Source organism: Dunckerocampus dactyliophorus, chromosome 21 (genome assembly GCF_027744805.1).
Source record: "Dunckerocampus dactyliophorus isolate RoL2022-P2 chromosome 21, RoL_Ddac_1.1, whole genome shotgun sequence".
Lineage (NCBI taxonomy): Eukaryota > Metazoa > Chordata > Actinopteri > Syngnathiformes > Syngnathidae > Dunckerocampus > Dunckerocampus dactyliophorus.
Window position 1 is genome coordinate 17,269,583 of NC_072839.1, and position 19,105 is coordinate 17,288,687.

A 19,105-nucleotide genomic window follows, 5' to 3' on the forward strand; every position below is an offset into this window, starting at 1 on the left:
GTCACTCACGGAAAAGCAATATTCCTGCTGAGCACATTGTTAGTCTGTGTGTTGTTATCATCGGAGATTTTTGCTTTTTTTGAATTTTTTTTTTAAGGAGTGTCATGGCGTCGCTTCTAACAACATGACATTGGCCAAAGAAGAAGAAGCCAGACGGAGGGTGCGATGTTTACACCAACAAGGACACAAACTGAAACAAGTCCCATTTTTGAAGAATATGGATCCAATAAAAGCTAACCTGTTTAATAAATGTTAGAAGTGGAAGAAGCCACTTGACATGACGGTGTGTAGGAATGCATCAAACAGCTGTATTTTAACACCAAAACATTTTGTATTGACTCATGAAAGAAGAGCGATAAAAGTGTATTTAGTTAGTCAGTGGCTGACACAGCAGCTACAATCTTTAAACCAGACATAATTAGTGTCCTAATGACACAACACTGGTGTCTAAAATAACACATTTCTAATCCACACAGCTATCATGTCATTTTAGTTGCACATTACTTACAGACATGGGGTCTCCAAGGCACAAGTGTATTAGAAAGCATTCCTTAAGAAAACACGTCTGGTATGCTCTTCATTCAATAACTACGTCACAACAAACTCAATCATGAATTATTGCGGCCACTAGGTGTCACCAGAAACCACTATACAGTATATTTTTGTTGCGTAAATGGCACGTGACTAAGTGACAGGACCAGCCAAGCCATGGAAAAAGCAAATGGATCGTCATCACGTTTTATGTTTGAAGGAGCTCCATTGAGATTTTTCATGGATTTCCCAGTTGGTTGAAAAATGACAAACATGGAGGTTCTTTGAGGGTTTATTTCTGAGGTATTTCTAGCCCAAAAAGTGTGTAGAAACTGTACACAAAGTCAAGGCACTATACAGTGTAGTTTTTCCAAAATCAACTAATTCGAATTTAGTTGCTCATGACGTCCAAATAAAGGTCATCATTCTGAATGCGTAGGAAATGTTTGCAGCACGGCCAACAATGGCGTTTGGTGACAACGGCCAGGACACTTTCTGTGACTTCCTGCTTGGGTGGGTAGAACTAGCGATGCTGTGATGCACAAACACGAGTATGTACGCGCAGACTGGAAGGGAGCTTCATCGCAGACACGCACGCCGCCTTCTCCAAAGCACACAAAGACGACAAACGGCTGCCACACCTTTCATCCTCTGGTGTCTCCACGTCGAGGTGGACTCAGGACAGCCAAGTCCTGAGTCTCTCAAGCAGGAAAAGCAGGAAAACATGAAAGAACGTGAAACTAGAAAAGTCCTTTGCTTTTCTTCACGTTGGTTTGCTTCCATGCAGGCAGACGCCCGTACTCCTCCCTCGTCATCTCCAAGCCTTTCTGTGGAACACAAACCAGCACCAAAACTGTCAAACAACAATCTCAACAATCTCTGGACCTCAAATGTAGAATATACTGTACACTGTGTACCTACTTAGTACCTTTACAGCCAACAATAAATAACCGTTTTGCTCATTAATTCCTTCCAAAAGGTCTGATGAAAATTGAAACATAGGAAAGCTGAGGCAATCTCACATCAGAAATCAACTACATCCGATTCATCCGGTAGACAGCCAAAAATGAATACGTTTGATGAAACCGTGGGAAACTATTCTACATGAGGAATGCGTGGAACCCATCGGTGACGCAGGCTGCCCACACATCCTGCTGAGATGGAATCCAATCACGTTTCTCACCTTCTACATTAAATTGCTACTTGCAACTTACTTTGGCCCCATGGAGGGTTATTTAGTAGCCTTACACAATAAAAAAAATGCAGTTAGTGAATCAGCAACACATAGGATAGGGTGCTTTGTTTGGCCACTCCAGTCCGTGCAAACACACACACACAAACACACACACACACACTGCTTTGTTATGTGCAACATTCTACTAAAATGGAAAAAATGTGACATTTTCAATGCAAACCAAATCATATGAAAAGGGGTGTTGACTGCGCGCGATAGAGCAGGTGACATGTACAGCGTACTCGTACCGCTGCTGCACAGGTTAAATTAAAACAGACACTTTTATTGCAAATGTTCATCCAAAATCGGAGGAGTCAACATCATGCAAGCAGGAGGGTTTGGAGGGGAGGAGTGAGCTGTGTGTCAAAATGAGTCTATGAATTAGCGGTGGTTGGTTGGCATTTTCTGGTGGTCCCACAATGAAACCATCACAAATAGCAGGGATCTACAGTTCAGTACACTGCTAGTGGTCTTTTCCGTATTTGTCTTCTTCTTCGCTCCTTCTTAAGGGAGACTTAGTCCCTCCCCTTTACCTACGTAGCTGAGATGGCGACTAGTGAGGGTGGCAAGTGTCCATCACCGCACACTCACCATTGGGGGCGTGTTGAGTGTACCATCTGGATACTACATGTTCTCTACAACGCAGTGTCAAGGCACTTATGCAAGTCTAAGTATGGAAGTGCACACTTAGTATATGGAGTGCTTAAGTGTAAGTATGCAAGTGCACACTTACGCACTGCAAAGATTACGTGTAAGTGTGTGAGTGTGCCAATAGAGAGTCATGATGGAGATGGAGACTGAGTTTGGCGTAAAGCTGATGGATGCTGAGTGTTGACATGCTAACAAAGATGATCAAGGCTGTGGAAGAAGTCATGAAGAGTTAGCGAGGACGCTTCATCATCCATGCTGATGTCCGACCACTCACCTTCCCATCAGCCCCCACGCCCTGCACAACAACACAACACAAACAAGATAAGAAGATGGAAGCAGCATGCTAGCACAGCAGGAAATAAAGATATCAACACACACACACTGGGAAACCACGTAGTCACAATGGATGGATGGATGAAATGAGTGGATGGATGGATGAATCTGTCCGTACGATCTGTTCCGTATTTATTTCTTTATTCTTATTGTATTTGTTTAATTTTTCCTTTCTTATCTCTGCTGTCTTGCCTTGGTTGTTTTATTTTATGTGGTGATGAAGTGATGAAGTGTATTTTTGCAGAGCAACATGCATGTTAGCTTCATTGGAGACTCTAAATTGTCCGTAGGTGTTAATGGTTGTTTGTCTATATGTGCCCTGCCATTGGCTGGACACCAGTCCAGGGTGTACCGCGCCTCTCACCCGAAGTCAGCTGGGATAGGCTCCAGCATGCCCCACGACCCTAAGCAGGATAAGCGGCATAGAAGATGGATGGATGGATGATTTTGTCCTCCTCAAGAAAGCTGAATATAACATCATGGATCATCCAGAGAAAAAAGTAGAAGATTCTACGCTCTGAAAACCACAGCCAATATTATTGATGGTTGATCTGGTTTGACGTCATTCAAAAACTCGTATTGGAAATGAAGCGTGGCTGTGTCATCATGCTGCACCGCCTTTCACCCCAAGCATGAATGTGATGTGTTCCCTCGCCTGTGACGGTTCTCCTTAGAACCAAAGACACAAGCCTGCACTCTTCCTACTCGCTATGTCAACAATACTTCTTCTCTCCTTCCTTCTTGCCTTCATACAACTTGTTCAGGCCACCCATTTGGAAGAAATGTTGAAAAAACACGCAAAGTGCACACCTGAAAGTCCTCGTCCGACAGGTAGACCTCCAGGCGGAGAGGGTCCACACCCTCTGGCAGCGGCCGGGCGAGGAGATCATCCAGAGGGTATGTAGTCTGACACAGTCTGGCCAGCACATCTTCCACTAGAATGATCTGGTTACACACCTCTGCCTCCTGACAGACACAGACACACACACACACACACACACACGCACACACACTTGAAGGTCAAAGGCTATAAAAGCACAAGTGTGTGTCTGATAAATGGAATTAGAAAGAAATCAATAAGGCTAATGGCTTCCTGATGGGCTGTGCTGCACTTTGGATGTGTTGTTTTGTACACTAGTGTGTGTGTGTGTGTGTGTGTGTGTGTGTGTGTGTGTGTGTGTGTGTGTGTGTGCGCAGACACACCCGCTCAGTGATCTCAGCGATGTCCTCTCGGTGCTCCCAGCTGGGGAACATGTTGGTGAAGGTGAGCGGCTCCAGCCCGGCGTGGATCAGATACGCCTTCGGGGGCTTTTTTCCATTCTTTTCTGTGGAATACAAACAAATAGCAACAGTACATTAGCAGTAGTAGTAGAGGTAGTAACAGTAGTAGTAGTATTTGAGGGGGAGTACCCTTAGAGTACTGCAGCACCGTCTCCATGGCACACTTCCTGTCCAAGTCCCAACGTATTCGGGCTGAGCCGGTGCTTTCGCTGTTCTGAGGCCACCAGCCCTGCCACAGGTACACCTCATGGTGGTTATCCACCAAGAACAACGCTGGGGGTGGGAACACAACATCATATATTCGTACTGGATGCTTCACAGTCCAAAAATGTACAGGATGTGGTTGTGATGGCACCAAAGAGTCAAATGTCTTCTACAAACCTTGCAATAAAGTGGATGATGGAACTTACAACAGAAGGACCACATTTCATAGAACTAGCCTCGAAAGTGATACATGCAGCGTGTTCACAATGAAAACCATCAAATACGCAGAATGTGCCTCATGTCAGCTTAGATAACATCTGCAACCACTCATACCTATTACCCTGCGCCCCCCCCATTAAGGCACATGAGTGCAGGCATGTGAGTGTACCAGGCTGGGATGCAGAATAAAGATCTTCCTGCAGGAAGGGCATGGAGTTGACCTGCTTGGGCTCTCTGGCGGGGTACACAAACTCCACAGCAGCAAACGCCCCCGAAATGCTGCTCAGCTGGTAGAGACGAGGCGTGAAGTTGAACTTGCCAGGGTCTGAGGATCAGAAGGTCAATAAAGGTGACGTCCCCTTCATCATCTTCCAAGGTCACACATGGATAAAATAACACCTGTGGGATTATTTGATTATTCATTTTTTTTCTATGATGTTTAATCCTCATTAGGGTAGCGGGGGTATGCTGGAGCCTATCCCACCCTCGGCTGGTCGCCTGCCAATGGCAGGGCACCTAGAGACAAACAAGCATTCATGCTCACATTCATAGCTATGGAATTATCATTATTATTATTATTATTATTATATGGTTTACTTCATCTTGAACATGCACACACAGTAGAGTGGAGCTCAGCACATTACACAGTTCACACTTCCACATGTCCAAGAAGGAGTAGGGAGAAGCAAAGCTTATGTAATCCTACCCCAATACATTTATCAATGTACAACAGACCTGATGGTAAGAAATGGATACGAGCTGATGGAATAGCTGACACAGGCTCAGTGTGGTGGTGAGTGAGTACAGACAAGGGACCCACCGAAAATGAAGGGTTTGTTAGACGTAGCATTGTACGTGCCCGGTGGTTCAGGTGTCTTCTTCCTTCTACTTTAGAAACATCAACTGCTTGTGCTGTTTCTTGAAATGGCTCATTTTGGTGCATAGTTTGAGTTCCTTGCTTCATCCGTTCCACAACTGGATTCCACACACAGAAATGCTGAAGGCTTTTAGTGTCGTCCGTGCATAGAAGTGTTAGCTTTCATTTGTTCCTAAGATCATATTTCTCCTCTTTTGTGGAGAAGAATCTTTTATGTTTTGGGTAACATGTTATAGTTTGCTTTATGCATCATTTTAGCTGATTGATAAATGATTGATTGATTGATAGCAAATTGGAATAACTGATTTTAGGAATAAAGGGTTTGTATGTTCCCTGTAAGCGGCATCATGGATCATCCTAACTGCCCTTCTCTGTAGCGTGGTTAATGAGTGTAGTGTACCTTTACAGTTGTTTCCCATATCGCTGCACAATAGGTTAGATATGCTAACACCAGAGCAGTAGAGAGTATGCAGTGATTTTTGGTCTCGAATGAATTTTGCTATATTTAGTATTGAGGTATTTCCCACCACTTTATGTTGTATATTTTAATGTGAGATTTCCAGTTCATATTATTATCTAATGTGACCCCAAGAAATTGATTTTTGTTTACCCTGTCAACGTCTGTGCCTTCAATTTGTATTTGCGCACGTGTATCATTATTGCACTTACCGAATAGCATTATTTTAGGTTTCCTTAGGTTTAGGGACAGTCTATTATTACTCTTACTATTTAGTTCATTCCCCTGTGGTTTTCTCCACGAGTTCCTGCGTGCTATCTCCACAGCAGAATGCGCTTGTATCGTCTGCAAATAACACCAACTTCAAGTCCTTTGCAACTTTACAGATGTCGTTTATATATAGATTAAACAGTTTTGGTCCCAGTATTGATCCTTGGGGTACGCCCCATGGTACCTTCAAGCTGGCAGATGTACAGTTTATTCTCCTAGCTTCACATGTTGCTTCCCGTCCGCTAAGTAGCTTTTAACCCAGTTCAAAGCTATTCCTCTGATTCCATAGCTTTCTAGTTTTGCTATTTGGATATTGTGATTAATTGTATCAAAGGCTTTTGTCAAATATACATTATTATTCCATTTGTCTAGCATTATAATAGATTTTCTTATCTTTTAATACTGAAGCCGTTGGTGGCGACGATTTGCAAAGCTATTTTTAAATGCCCAAAAGTCATGGTGGCAATCCTTCCAACAGTGTGAAAGTGGACGTTGTGTGTTTTGCAGTGATGGACATGTCATCACGCTAATACGCTAACAAACATCACAGAAGCGCCGAGAAGACGAGGGTTTGCTACAAGCTGAGTGGGGGTATGCTTCCTGGTACGTTCAACTGTCAAATTGAGCCATGGTTCCCCAGACTAATTCGGAAGCACTAAAGATAACAAACCTAAGGCGATGCTGGCAAACAGCTTTTACCCACAGGCCATCAGGCTTCTCAAAGAAGCACTCACACACGCCGCACGCCACACACTCATAGCACTTTATTTATTTATTTATTTGTATTATTTATCTGTATTAATGTCTCTTCTGTTGTTGTTGCTTAATTTATTGGTATTTATGTTTCTTATGTTCTTATTCATTTTCTTGTGTTTTCTTTCTTTTCTTGGGAGAATGAACAGAATAAGAATTTCATTGCATAGTAGAACTGCTGTTTTACTGTGCACATGACAATAAAACTCTTGAATCTTGAATGCAGTCTAACAGCGTTGCTGCCATTAAGATTGAGCGTCGTGTGAGGCGGCTTTCACCCACCTTGCAGCATGCAGTCGTACGCTTTCCTGTCTCTCCTGCCGAGGGCTTCCCAGAATCCCAAAGGCTCTGCTCCCTCATCACATTCCCGTACGGTCACCTTGCTGCTGCTGTGAAGGCCTGCTTCTAGAGGACAACTGCACAGAGAAGCTGTGTGACTGACTGACGTGCACAAGACTTCCTGTCTTCCGCTTGTACTCACTGTTCTTGGATCCTGCTGGTGGCGGCGTGAGCCACCCGCCGCGTGTGCTCCTGCGCCTTGCAGCCGTGCCACAGGTAGATGAGGGCCTGGCCGACGCTCAGCAGCACCAAGCAGACTCTGGAGCGCAGGCTGCTGCAGTGGCACACCACCTCCACTAGATGGCTCTCCAGCTCAACCTCCCCTCGCACGCAGTACAGCCGCCAGTCACCTGCCAGGTTAGGGGAAACCCCGTTTGCACTGAAACTCATGGACATTTCATTAGGTACACTGGCACAATCTAATGAGTGCCAACTAAGTGGTTTGAAAATATTGAATGCACATATTGATGTTACTCTTTTTGTTGGTTTCAAATCATAGAGAAAACAATAAATGACATACTTCATCGATTTATTTCATTCAATAATTAATAAAAGTTTTTTATTGACTTCTTTGTGTTCCCAATGACCATGTTGGCTAGAGGTGTGGGGAAGTGTTGCGATTTGACATGATAACGTCAGCAATGAATAGAGTGGGGAGGTGTAGCTCATGTTGTGGTTGTGTTAATTTACTCTGTGAGTTCTCCTGCTCTTCTTCTCCTCTCTTCCCTGCATGGATGATCATGCCTCCTTGGAAGCACTGCAGGAAACACGGAGGTTCTTTTCCCTGCAGGACTTGAATCTATGGAAGCAAGTGGACGCAAGTCAGCAGGCATTTGGAAGAACACCTGCCAAGAAAAACACACCTGAGCCCCTCGCTCCTCATCCAGTTCGACGGTCATGAGCGCCGACGTTCCTTTCTCGCTGACTGTGGAATTGCGTCCCTGCCAGAAGAAATAGCAGCATTTCTCTTTCCCGGGCCCCGCCATCTTGACCTGATCCGGGTTCTGCCGCTTCCCGACTGACAGGAACATGAATAATAAAACATTGCAGACATGACAGGAAGTCAGTCAGCGTGCGCGTGGTACCGACCTGCGGTGCTGACCGTGTACTTCCACTTCACCACGTAGGCGTCTCCCTCATGGAACTGGCCGATGCTCTGGCACGGTAGGCGACTGTAGTCAAACTCCAGGATGTGCCAGACCTCCACGGCCAGCGTGCGGACTTCGTAGCACCGCCGGTCCTCCCCCTCCACCAGCCCGTACCCCCTACCCACGTTCAGGCCGTCTACGACGGTGCAGGCGGGCAGCTGGTGGATGGGCATCATGAGGGCGGCGTCGTATGCACGGGGCTGATCTGGAGTGGGCCGCTCCTGGGATGGGTAGAGTGAAGTATGAGCTGAGCACACCTCTCTTACTGCACGTGCAACTCTAGCACACCTTGGGGTTGCTGCTGCTGGATGTTCTCCTGCATTCGCTCCAGTCCAAGAACTTCTCCTTGAACAAGGTGGTTTCATTGTGATGGGTCAGTCTGCCAAACACGGCCCAGTCAGGACGACCCTGTCCTTTCCTACATGACATGAAGATGATGACATGTTCATGGATCACAGCGATCATAGCATATTTTCACAAATACAGGTCACACTTGTTCTCATTGTTTGTATGGTCCTGCCACTTATACATGCTAATATACCCTATATACACTTATACATGCTAATATATACACTTATACATGCTAATATACCCTATATACACTTATACATGCTAATATACCCTATATACACTTATACATGCTAATATATACACTTATGCATGCTTATATACCCCATATATACACTTATACATGCTAATATATACACTTATTCATGCTAATATACCCTATATACACTTATACATGCTAATATATACACTTATGCATGCTTATATACCCCATATATACACTTATACATGCTAATATATACACTTATTCATGCTAATATACCCTATATACACTTATACATGCTAATATATACACTTATGCATGCTTATATACCCCATATATACACTTATACATGCTAATATATACACTTATACATGCTAATATACCCTATATACACTTATACATGCTAATATATACACTTATACATGCTAATATGTACACTTATACATGCTAATATACCCTATACACACTTATACATGCTAATATACCCAATATACCCTTATACATGCTAACATACCCTATATACCCTTATACATGCTAATATACCCTATGTAGGTCCCCAACTTACGAACACCCGACTAATGAACATTCACGGTTACAAACACAAGCCGACCGGTCTATATTTTATTTTATTTTGCCTTGTAGTCGCTCAATCAGTATTTATACTGCTACTGCACATGCTTGACCAGTAGAGGGCACTGTGACACTGCTAATGGGACCAACACAGGAAGCGTTAGAGCTAATGGGACCACACAGAGGAAGAGTTAGACGCTGGGGAGATAAAGCTAAATGGAAAGCTAAATGATACAACCCGGACAGAGCGCGTGATTAAAGTTTATGAAGAGTTAATAGGGCTGCTTAATTCTACACCACCCACAGAACACTACCTCTTTTAGAAGAGTCTAACCACCACCACCATTTGTCCTTTTTTTCCAATAACTCCTCCTTCTCCACGACGTATGCTCGACCACTCCTCTTCAAAGGTAAATAACATTTATCATTACGTATTATTATATCACTTTTATTATTGTTTTTTTCATTAATTATCCTGGTTTAATATTACTACTGCATCCAAACTCATATTTACATACATACACATATACTGTATATGCATACACGTACATGTAGTACCTATATCATTGCTAATACTACCTTTTCCCCTACTTAAGAACAAATCGACATAAGAACGGTCATCTGGAACCAATTGTGTTCATAAGTTGGGGACCTAGTGTACACTTATACATGCTAATAATATACCCTATATCATGGGTCACCAACGTGGTGCCCGCGGGCCCCCACGACCACATGAGGTGCCCGCAAGCCTGCTTTTCATTCAGGTGTTCAGTTAATAATGAAAGAACAGTAGAAAGAAATGCATTGTGAAATACAACATGTGAGTTGTGGACACCAGCATTTTGTTCATGTTCTGGTAAAACAAGCATATTCGCTTTGTTTGGGTTGAAATAAGCTATGAAAATCATTTCTACAAAAATGAGCTCGTGGCCATTTTCATTTTCTAAAAGTAGCTCTCACAAGGAAAAACCTTGGTGAAAACCTGTTTATCACCTTGTAGAAATGTTTTAACATTATTAGAGCCCTCTAGACATGGAATAACACCCCTATAGTCATCTTTACATTTGTATTACCCAACATAGTAGACATAGTAAGAGAAAATAAGACATCCATCCATCTTCTATGCTGCTTATCCTCATTAGGGTCGCGGGGGCATGCTGGAGCCTATCCCAGCTGACTTGGGGCGACAGGCGGGGTACACCCTGGACTGGTGTCCAGCCAATGGCAGGGCACATATAGACAAACACTCACATTCATACCTATGGACAATTTAGAGTATCCAATGAAGCTAACATGCATGTTTTTGGAATGTGGGAGGAAACCGGAGTACCCAGAAAACCCCCACACACACGGGGAGAACATGCAAACTCCACACAGAAATGCCCAGGGGAGAATCGAACCCAGGTCTTCCCATCTCCAGACTGTGTGGCCAACATGCTAACCACTAGACCACCGTGCCGAAAAGATTAAAGACATAAAAAAACGGCGTTGTAGTAAATGTGTTCCGGATGTGTGGAGGACAGGAAGCGATGTCACAAATTTAGAGTTGAGTTTTACCTTGTGGGTTACGGAGCAACAGCAGCCTGTGTTATTATTCTCATTATGAATCTTTATCTTCTTATTATTGTGTCTCTTGTGAGATAATTTATGCTATAAAAGCCTGTTGTTCCTCACCTAACAATCACTGACACCTAGTGGCTAATGTAGAATATTACATTCACAGTTTCAATGCCTCTTCCGAATGCCTCGTATTAGTATTTTAGTTCTAAAGTGCAACATAGCGAGGGAGGGACAATCCAAGTGCCATATTGTTAGGGACAATTGTATAGAAATGTGATTTATAGTCTAGTGGGACTTAAGGATGTTTTTTTTCTCTTCCTGATGTTGACTGATGTGATTTGTACTCCGCAGGGACTTGTAGTGGTGAAAAAGGGTATATGTATAGTTGGGCATGCGTTTCCATACTTGGGAATGAGCGGGTTGCACTCTCCTGGATCCAGGGGGTTGATATCACAGTTTGTGTAATCGAATGTTCCGTTCCACAGGTGTTTGGCCAACTGGAAGGCCACCTTCCTCTGTGCCAGCGTGACTTCCTTCCCGTGCCAGATGTACATCTCACTGCCAAAGTCAAACACCAGAACCTGCACACACAACAGCAAGATGTTGAGAGGCCACGCACACCTTTGCTTGTGACTTGTGACATCCGACCTCCTTCGGTTTGAGTAAAGAACAGCGAGGTATCTTGGCCCAAAAGTCGTCATCTGGCACCAGTTTGTTGTCCACCAGTCGGTAAATACAGTTGGTCTCAACGATGGCACCCTCGTAAAGCTCGTCTTCATCTGGTGTTCCCGCCGCTATACTCACGAAAAGACAAGTATTTTCATATTGCTAAATCTATACAGTATATGTATATATGTATACAGTATGTATAGTTCTATATCTCTTACACTGGGAAGTGGCATGGCCTCCCAGGATCTCCCAGAACTCCTTGGCAGCGTGGCTTTGAGGGTCAACGCCCTCTTCAAGGACCTGCACGTAGTGGGCACGGCAACCCAGATCTTTCTTGCTCTGGATGAAGTTGGCCAACTCTGAAGCCTGAAAGCAGGAAAACAAAAATGCCAACATGTCAACAATGTTAGCAAAGTGTGCAAACATACGGTACATTTCATCGCTCCAGTCTTATATAGACTTCTACTCGACCACGGCTGTCCCACCTTGTCCTGTGCTGCACGTACGTAACAATCTCACTCAGACGCAGCAACAAGTACGAGTACCTTCTGCACCTTTTAGCATCTTTTTCTATTTTAAAGGCCAAACAATAGAACGAATTACGATTATTTGGGTTAACATCTACAGGGTGTCCCAAAAGTCTACATATATAATATACATATTAATTACAGCAAAAACGCTGAATTGAGTTAGTAATAAAATTCAATTTTTAAACAAATGAAAACTAATTTAATTATTCATCATCCAAAAATGTTACAATAATTTTATGAATTGAAATATACTATACATATACAGTACATAGTGTATACAGACTTACATATACAGTACATACATATATATATATATACATACATAAATACATATATACTGTATACATATACATATATACCTGTACATATATACATACATATATATACACATACATATATACATATATATATACACATACATACACATATACATATATACATACATACACACACATATACAGTACATACATATATATACATATACATACATATATATACATATACATACATATATACATATATACATACATATATAAATACATACATACATACATACATGTGTATATATATATATATATACACATACATACATACATACATGTGTATATATATATATATATACACATACATACATATATACGTATATATATATATATATACACATACATACATATATACATACACATATATACATACACACACACATATATATATATATATATATACACATACTGTACATACATACACATATATACATACACACACACATATATATATATATATACACACATATATACATACACATATATACGTACACACACACACACACATATATATATATACACATATATACATACATACATATATACATACAACTCAAAATAAGCTGATAAACAGCCTATTTCAGTTGAATTGTTGTTTACAATAAATGACTTTTTCAAAATGTTTTTTGTCTCACCCCCCCTTCTTGCTTTTGCATATTGTAGCTCTACTTAAAACCTCATTAAGATCCAAATGTGCAACATGATCATTCTAGCCATTTTTCAACTGGCCTTAAGATTTTGATCAGGAGTGTATATATATATATATATATATATATATATATATATATATATATATATATATATGAATACAGTATTGCTACCAACATATAAAAATTACATTAAAAAAATAATTTTAAAATAGTTGCATAATTAGAAGACTTGAAATATTGAATATATGAAACAAATGCATATACTGTATATCAATATTAAAATGAATTTAAAAATAGTTATTTAAAAATGTGTTCAATAATTGAAGGAATGACAAACTGACAAATAAAACATATCATGTATATTAATACAGTATACACACAAGTGTACTTAAAGTAATCACCGTCACTTCTTTTGTGTAAGACTCAGGTCAGCCGATATTTTAGCCAATCAGAGGCCAGCAAATGACACATGCGCACGCACGCACGCACGCACAGAATGAAACAAAGAAAAGCCACACTTTTCCTTCCCAAGCTTCCTCCAGAGCCACCACTGCCTCCCCCTCCTCCTCATCCACGCGTACGAAACAAAGCTGCTGTTTCGTCCACACGTGTGTGGATGGCTCCTCCAAAACATTTGCTTTTGCTTTGAGTCCCACCTTGTTCTTCTCGATGACGTTAGCAAACTCTCCCATCCAGACGAAGCAGTGCTGCGGCGTGATGAGCAGGAAGCAGTCGCCGCTGTTCAAGGACGACGCTCTGGGCTCCACTAGCCTGGTCTGGATGTGTCGTCGACCTGGCGTCCGACACACAAAGCACATGCAATATTTGGTTATTGCCTCTTTGTCTGTTGCACATCATCCCAAAAAGGAATGAAAAGCTGCAAGCATTCAAATACATCCTGACCAGTCACATGACTGTCACATGACAACCACCCCGACTTGCACTACCTGTTGGCCCTCGCTCATAAATCAAGTGGACTGGCTGGTAGGGAAAGATGTAAGCAGTGTGTGTCCTGTGGCGGGTTGTCGTGGAGCACATTGTGTTGCAGTTGGTCAGTTGGTGGACGTTCAGGTTGGTGTTGATTCCAGGAAGACCCCGTAGGAGACACTGACCTTTGACATGCAAGAGCATGACTTTCTTGTAGGGCACGGCGCTGTTGTTGGATGTCTGCTCAGAGATGTCCACACTGCGTAGGTTGACGCTACCAAAGTTCTCCGTGCTGGCGAGACCAGCCAAGGCCACGTCAGATAAACTGCTCTTCTTGTTGGCTGTGGTGGAAAAAAGACACTTGAAAGAATGAAGAGTACACATCCTGAATATACTCTACGTACCCTGTACAAGCTTCATCACTGATGGCCTTACACAGCAAGACTGCAATAAACATCCACTCAAGTGAGTTGATTCATTGCTGTCAGACAAGCGAGGAGACAGAATGTGGTGGTCTCGTACGTGGCTGCTTTGAAACTCAGAAGTACTTTCTCCCTCAGACAAAAGCTGCTTCACCACAAAGACTAAATCCTGACAAGCAAACTCAGCAATGTTGGTTCTGCAGCGCAGTGATGTGAGGAGTGTGATGACCTCCACATTGGAGAGACCAACAACCCTGATACAAGAGCAGTTTCTTCAGATGCACAGTCTGAAGTTCATTTGCATCTCAAAAAGAAGGCTCACAGCTTTTCACACCAAAGTTAAGCAGTTTTGTTTTTAATTTTGTTCCCTTTCTGTACCCAAAATGAACCCGAGCATGACCTTAAAAACCGAGGTATGTAGCGTTACACTAAAGTGGTAGTTGTTAGTAAACAATTTCACACCAGCAGCACAAGTCACTCATGTCAAACCAATGCCTACCAAAGTGAACCACTACCAATGACAAACATTAACCCAAGCATCACTACAAAAATACCATAAGTTCTGCACTAGAAGTTAAAGAGCATTGAGTCAACATACAGTATGACCAAAGATAACATACAGTATGAGCTAATAAAGATAACACAGCTAATAAAGATAACATGCAGTATGAGCTAATAAAGATAACACAGCTAATAAAGATAACATACAGTATGAGCTAATAAAGATAACACAGCTAATAAAGATAACATGCAGAATGAGCTAATAAAGGGAATGAGCTAATAAAGATAACATGCAGTATGAGCTAATAAAGATAACATGCAGTATGAGCTAATAAAGATAACATGCAGTATGAGCTAATAAAGGGAATGAGCTAATAAAGATAACATGCAGTATGAGCTAATAAAGATAACATGCAGTATGAGCTAATAAAGGGAATGAGCTAATAAAGATAACATACAGTATGAGCTAATAAAGATAACACAGCTAATAAAGATAACATGCAGTATGAGCTAATAAAGATAACACAGCTAATAAAGATAACAGGCAGTATGAACTAATAAAGGGAATGAGCTAATAAAGATAACATACAGTATGAGCTAATAAAGATAACACAGCTAATAAAGATAACATGCAGTATGAGCTAATAAAGGGAATGAGCTAATAAAGATAACATGCAGTATGAGCTAATAAAGATAACACAGCTAATAAAGATAACATACAGTATGAGCTAATAAAGATAACACAGCTAATAAAGATAACATGCAGTATGAGCTAATAAAGATAACACAGCTAATAAAGATAACAGGCAGTATGAACTAATAAAGGGAATGAGCTAATAAAGATAACATACAGTATGAGCTAATAAAGATAACACAGCTAATAAAGATAACATGCAGAATGAGCTAATAAAGGGAATGAGCTAATAAAGATAACATGCAGTATGAGCTAATAAAGATAACATGCAGTATGAGCTAATAAAGGGAATGAGCTAATAAAGATAACATACAGTATGAGCTAATAAAGATAACACAGCTAATAAAGATAACATGCAGTATGAGCTAATAAAGATAACACAGCTAATAAAGATAACAGGCAGTATGAACTAATAAAGGGAATGAGCTAATAAAGATAACATACAGTATGAGCTAATAAAGATAACACAGCTAATAAAGATAACATGCAGTATGAGCTAATAAAGGGAATGAGCTAATAAAGGGAATATATGTGGTATGCTCACCTCTTTCTGCTTTCATCCTCCTGCTTTCCAGCAGGCCGACGTTGAGGCGTTGTTCCGTGTATTCATGTCTGATGTCCTCTCTGGCAGCGAGCATCTTCACTGGGTTCTTAGACGCCGCTGTTTTACGTGTCGGCCGCACAGCTCTCTTGTGCTGCACCATCTCCGACGTCAACCTAAGGTAAGCCAGAGGTCATCAGTACACGCAGCAAGCGTATTCATACATACATATAGACATACATACAATAGATCCCCGCTTTTCACAGCAAATGGCACAAAAAAGCGAGTAATTGATACATCCGACCCCCCACCACCATCAAACCCTCTTGCTGGTATGTTCACCTCCGATTTTGGATCAACTTTGGTAATAAAAGTGAGAGATCTAATTATTGGATTAGATTCAGCTCCAGAACCCTCCCCTTCTCTCTTTAATTGCCACACGATCCAGGTTTAATTTGGAAATATGTCTCACACACTTCTTAAAACACATTTACAGTATGAAATGTATACCTACGCACCGCTACTCAATGGTAACGGAATATGATCCATCAGCACATGGAAGCAGTCACAGCACACAACTATGGTGCATTCAAGGACTGCCGAACAAAGTGAGAAATCTCAACACTTGCAGGAAAAACATGTGAAGCACATTTTAACAGTGGTGCATGTATGCCGTGTATGTGTATTATTTATAGATTATTACCCACGTATGGTGAATGAGATGTTTTTTGAAAACAAAAGAAAAAAAGCAATTTCTGAAAAATCTGCAAGTTTGTGGGGTGGCCAATACTGAATGGCTGTGGGGTGGCCAATACTGAATGGCTGTGGGGTGGCCAATGCTGAATGGCTATGGGGTGGCCAATGCTGAATGGTGAGCATGCAGGGGTCCATTCCATACAAATCTAACTATCATTTATCAAGACTTAAGACCTGCACCAGTCACTGCTTACTTGGGAAGCTGCGGCCCAAAGATGGCATCAAAGTCATCGACCAGTGGCACCTTGCTGGTGGTGGACGGCAGCTCCTCCACTTGGCGGTAGAAGTTGGAAAAGATGTCGTCTTCCAGGGCCATCACTTCCTTTACCTTCTTCTCCGTGACCGTGATGGTGGCGTCTGGCAGTGCTGCAATGTGGAAAAGCAGTGAGGATATATTTCATAGATCCAGGCCATCTTCAACAAGCTCATGTATGCCACAGAAAGCAGTGGGAGCGTCCATATTCAGCTATTTGACCACAAGCTGACCACGGGGTGGAATGAGGTCCTGCCCCAGGTGGAGCAGTTCAAGTTCATGAAAGGCGGATCGGCGCGGCGTCTGCAGCAATGCGGTCGCTGTAGCGGACCGTCGTGAAGAGAGAGCTGAGCCGAAGGCAAAGCTCTCAATTTACCCCCCCTCCCCCCATCCATGTTCCCACCCTCACCTATGGTCATGACCTTTGGGTTGTGATCGAAAGAACGAGATAGGGGATACAAGCGGCTGAAATGAGTTTCCTCCGTAGGGTGGCTGGACCCCCCCTAAGAGATAGGGGGAGGAGATCAGAGTAGAGCCGCTGCTCCTCCACCTGGAGAGGAGCCAGTTGAGGTGGCTCGGTCCGGATGCCTCCTTGGAGAGGTGGTCCGGGCATGCCCAGCTGGGAGACGGCCCAGGGCAGACCAAGCACACGCTGGCTCACAGCTAATGAAGATAATTTCATTAAATGAAATATCTCATCTTAAATAAAATATATAAAATGACCGTGGCCTTCTTGTGGGTTCGGAGTGCCACCCTAAAATGTTCGATGAAACCTTGACAATTAAAAATGCAACTCCAGATAAGATGATGGGAAAAGAACCGAGTGTAGTGCATCAGTAAGAGAAGACCCCCCTGCTGAGACAACAAAATACACTGACCTTTATTGTTGATCTTGCCAAGGAACGACTCCAGCTTATCCAACTTCCTGTCTGACTCCAGCTTCAAATCTGACATGGCCGTGATCTCTGCACAGCAAGCACATGCACAGCTGATCCAAGCCCACCTGTGCACCCGTGTGCTGCGCTGAGCTCACACGGCACCCCCCATGTTTGCATGTTGAATTCCACAATGACATAACAAGTGTGGCTCTTTGCACGGAGCACAGCCGCAATGGAGACAGACCTTCTTGTGGTTTGGAGACGGCAGGGCTGCTGCTCTTGGGTTTAGACGTTGCTGAAGACTGCAGGGCAGAGGGGGAGGCCACCCCTGACACATTATGATGCAAAAAAAGCAACAGAGAATTTCAAGTCCAGGATTCGGAAGAAAGCTGAATGATGACACAAACATGCCTTCTAACCTTTCTTCAGCATGCGTGCAGCCACGGTGAACTGGGTGGAGTCGTTGGCGGATCCTTGACCTTTGGACTTCCAGGCCTCTTCTTGAGCTTCCATTTGCTCTTTCCTCTCCTGGATGGACATCTGAGCCTCCATCCTCTGCGACTCCATCGCAGCCTCTGTGATTCTCTGTAAAAAGAGAGCATAGATGTGCCGATGCAAGCACCAATGTCCTATCTAGTCAGACCAGAGCTGTGCCATCGAGTTGGTGAGCATGAACTGGTGACGTCTTCTAAGACAAAGAGAACAGCCCAGGTGTCATCCATTCCATGCCCTGACAACAAACTCTACAGGACTAAACATCCTTTTGGATTATAACATAGGCCGCACGGTGGCCTGGTGGTTCGCAGATCTACAAGATCTGGGTTGCAATCTCTGTTGGGCATCTCTGTGTGGCGTTAGCATGTTCTCCCCGTGCTTCCTCCCACATTCCAAAAGCATGCATGTTAGCTTCATTGGAGACTCTAGGTTGTTCATAAGTGTGAATGGTTGCTTGTCTACGTGTGCTCTGCCATTGGCTGCCGACCA

The 19,105-nt window shown here is 42.7% G+C and overlaps 1 protein-coding gene across 10 annotated transcripts in view; it reads right to left on the bottom strand.

Moving 5' to 3' along the window:
- Window positions 1-229: 229 nt before the first annotated feature.
- The window catches only part of svila (supervillin a), a 68,963-nt gene continuing 50,087 nt past the window's right edge, over window positions 230-19,105 (bottom strand). For 5 of the 10 annotated variants that reach the window (XM_054765290.1, XM_054765283.1, XM_054765288.1 and 2 more), the window contains 22 exons: window positions 18,541-18,706; window positions 18,366-18,449; window positions 18,122-18,208; window positions 17,185-17,356; window positions 16,238-16,410; window positions 14,262-14,417; window positions 13,806-13,942; window positions 11,865-12,012; window positions 11,626-11,771; window positions 11,383-11,558; window positions 8,586-8,715; window positions 8,239-8,518; window positions 8,013-8,167; window positions 7,840-7,948; window positions 7,292-7,499; window positions 7,093-7,226; window positions 4,623-4,778; window positions 4,160-4,303; window positions 3,953-4,074; window positions 3,560-3,715; window positions 2,691-2,711; window positions 231-1,358 (listed from right to left, as the gene is read on the bottom strand). In XM_054765290.1, coding sequence (XP_054621265.1) covers window positions 1,272-1,358; window positions 2,691-2,711; window positions 3,560-3,715; window positions 3,953-4,074; window positions 4,160-4,303; window positions 4,623-4,778; window positions 7,093-7,226; window positions 7,292-7,499; window positions 7,840-7,948; window positions 8,013-8,167; window positions 8,239-8,518; window positions 8,586-8,715; window positions 11,383-11,558; window positions 11,626-11,771; window positions 11,865-12,012; window positions 13,806-13,942; window positions 14,262-14,417; window positions 16,238-16,410; window positions 17,185-17,356; window positions 18,122-18,208; window positions 18,366-18,449; window positions 18,541-18,706 — 3,147 coding nt within the window. In that variant the 3' untranslated portion in view covers window positions 231-1,271. Of the gene's footprint in view, window positions 1,359-2,690; window positions 2,712-3,559; window positions 3,716-3,952; window positions 4,075-4,159; window positions 4,304-4,622; window positions 4,779-7,092; window positions 7,227-7,291; window positions 7,500-7,839; window positions 7,949-8,012; window positions 8,168-8,238; window positions 8,519-8,585; window positions 8,716-11,382; window positions 11,559-11,625; window positions 11,772-11,864; window positions 12,013-13,805; window positions 13,943-14,261; window positions 14,418-16,237; window positions 16,411-17,184; window positions 17,357-18,121; window positions 18,209-18,365; window positions 18,450-18,540; window positions 18,707-19,105 lie in introns of all 10 variants that reach the window. The other 5 variants (XM_054765291.1, XM_054765284.1, XM_054765292.1 and 2 more) reach the window with 4 other exon arrangements.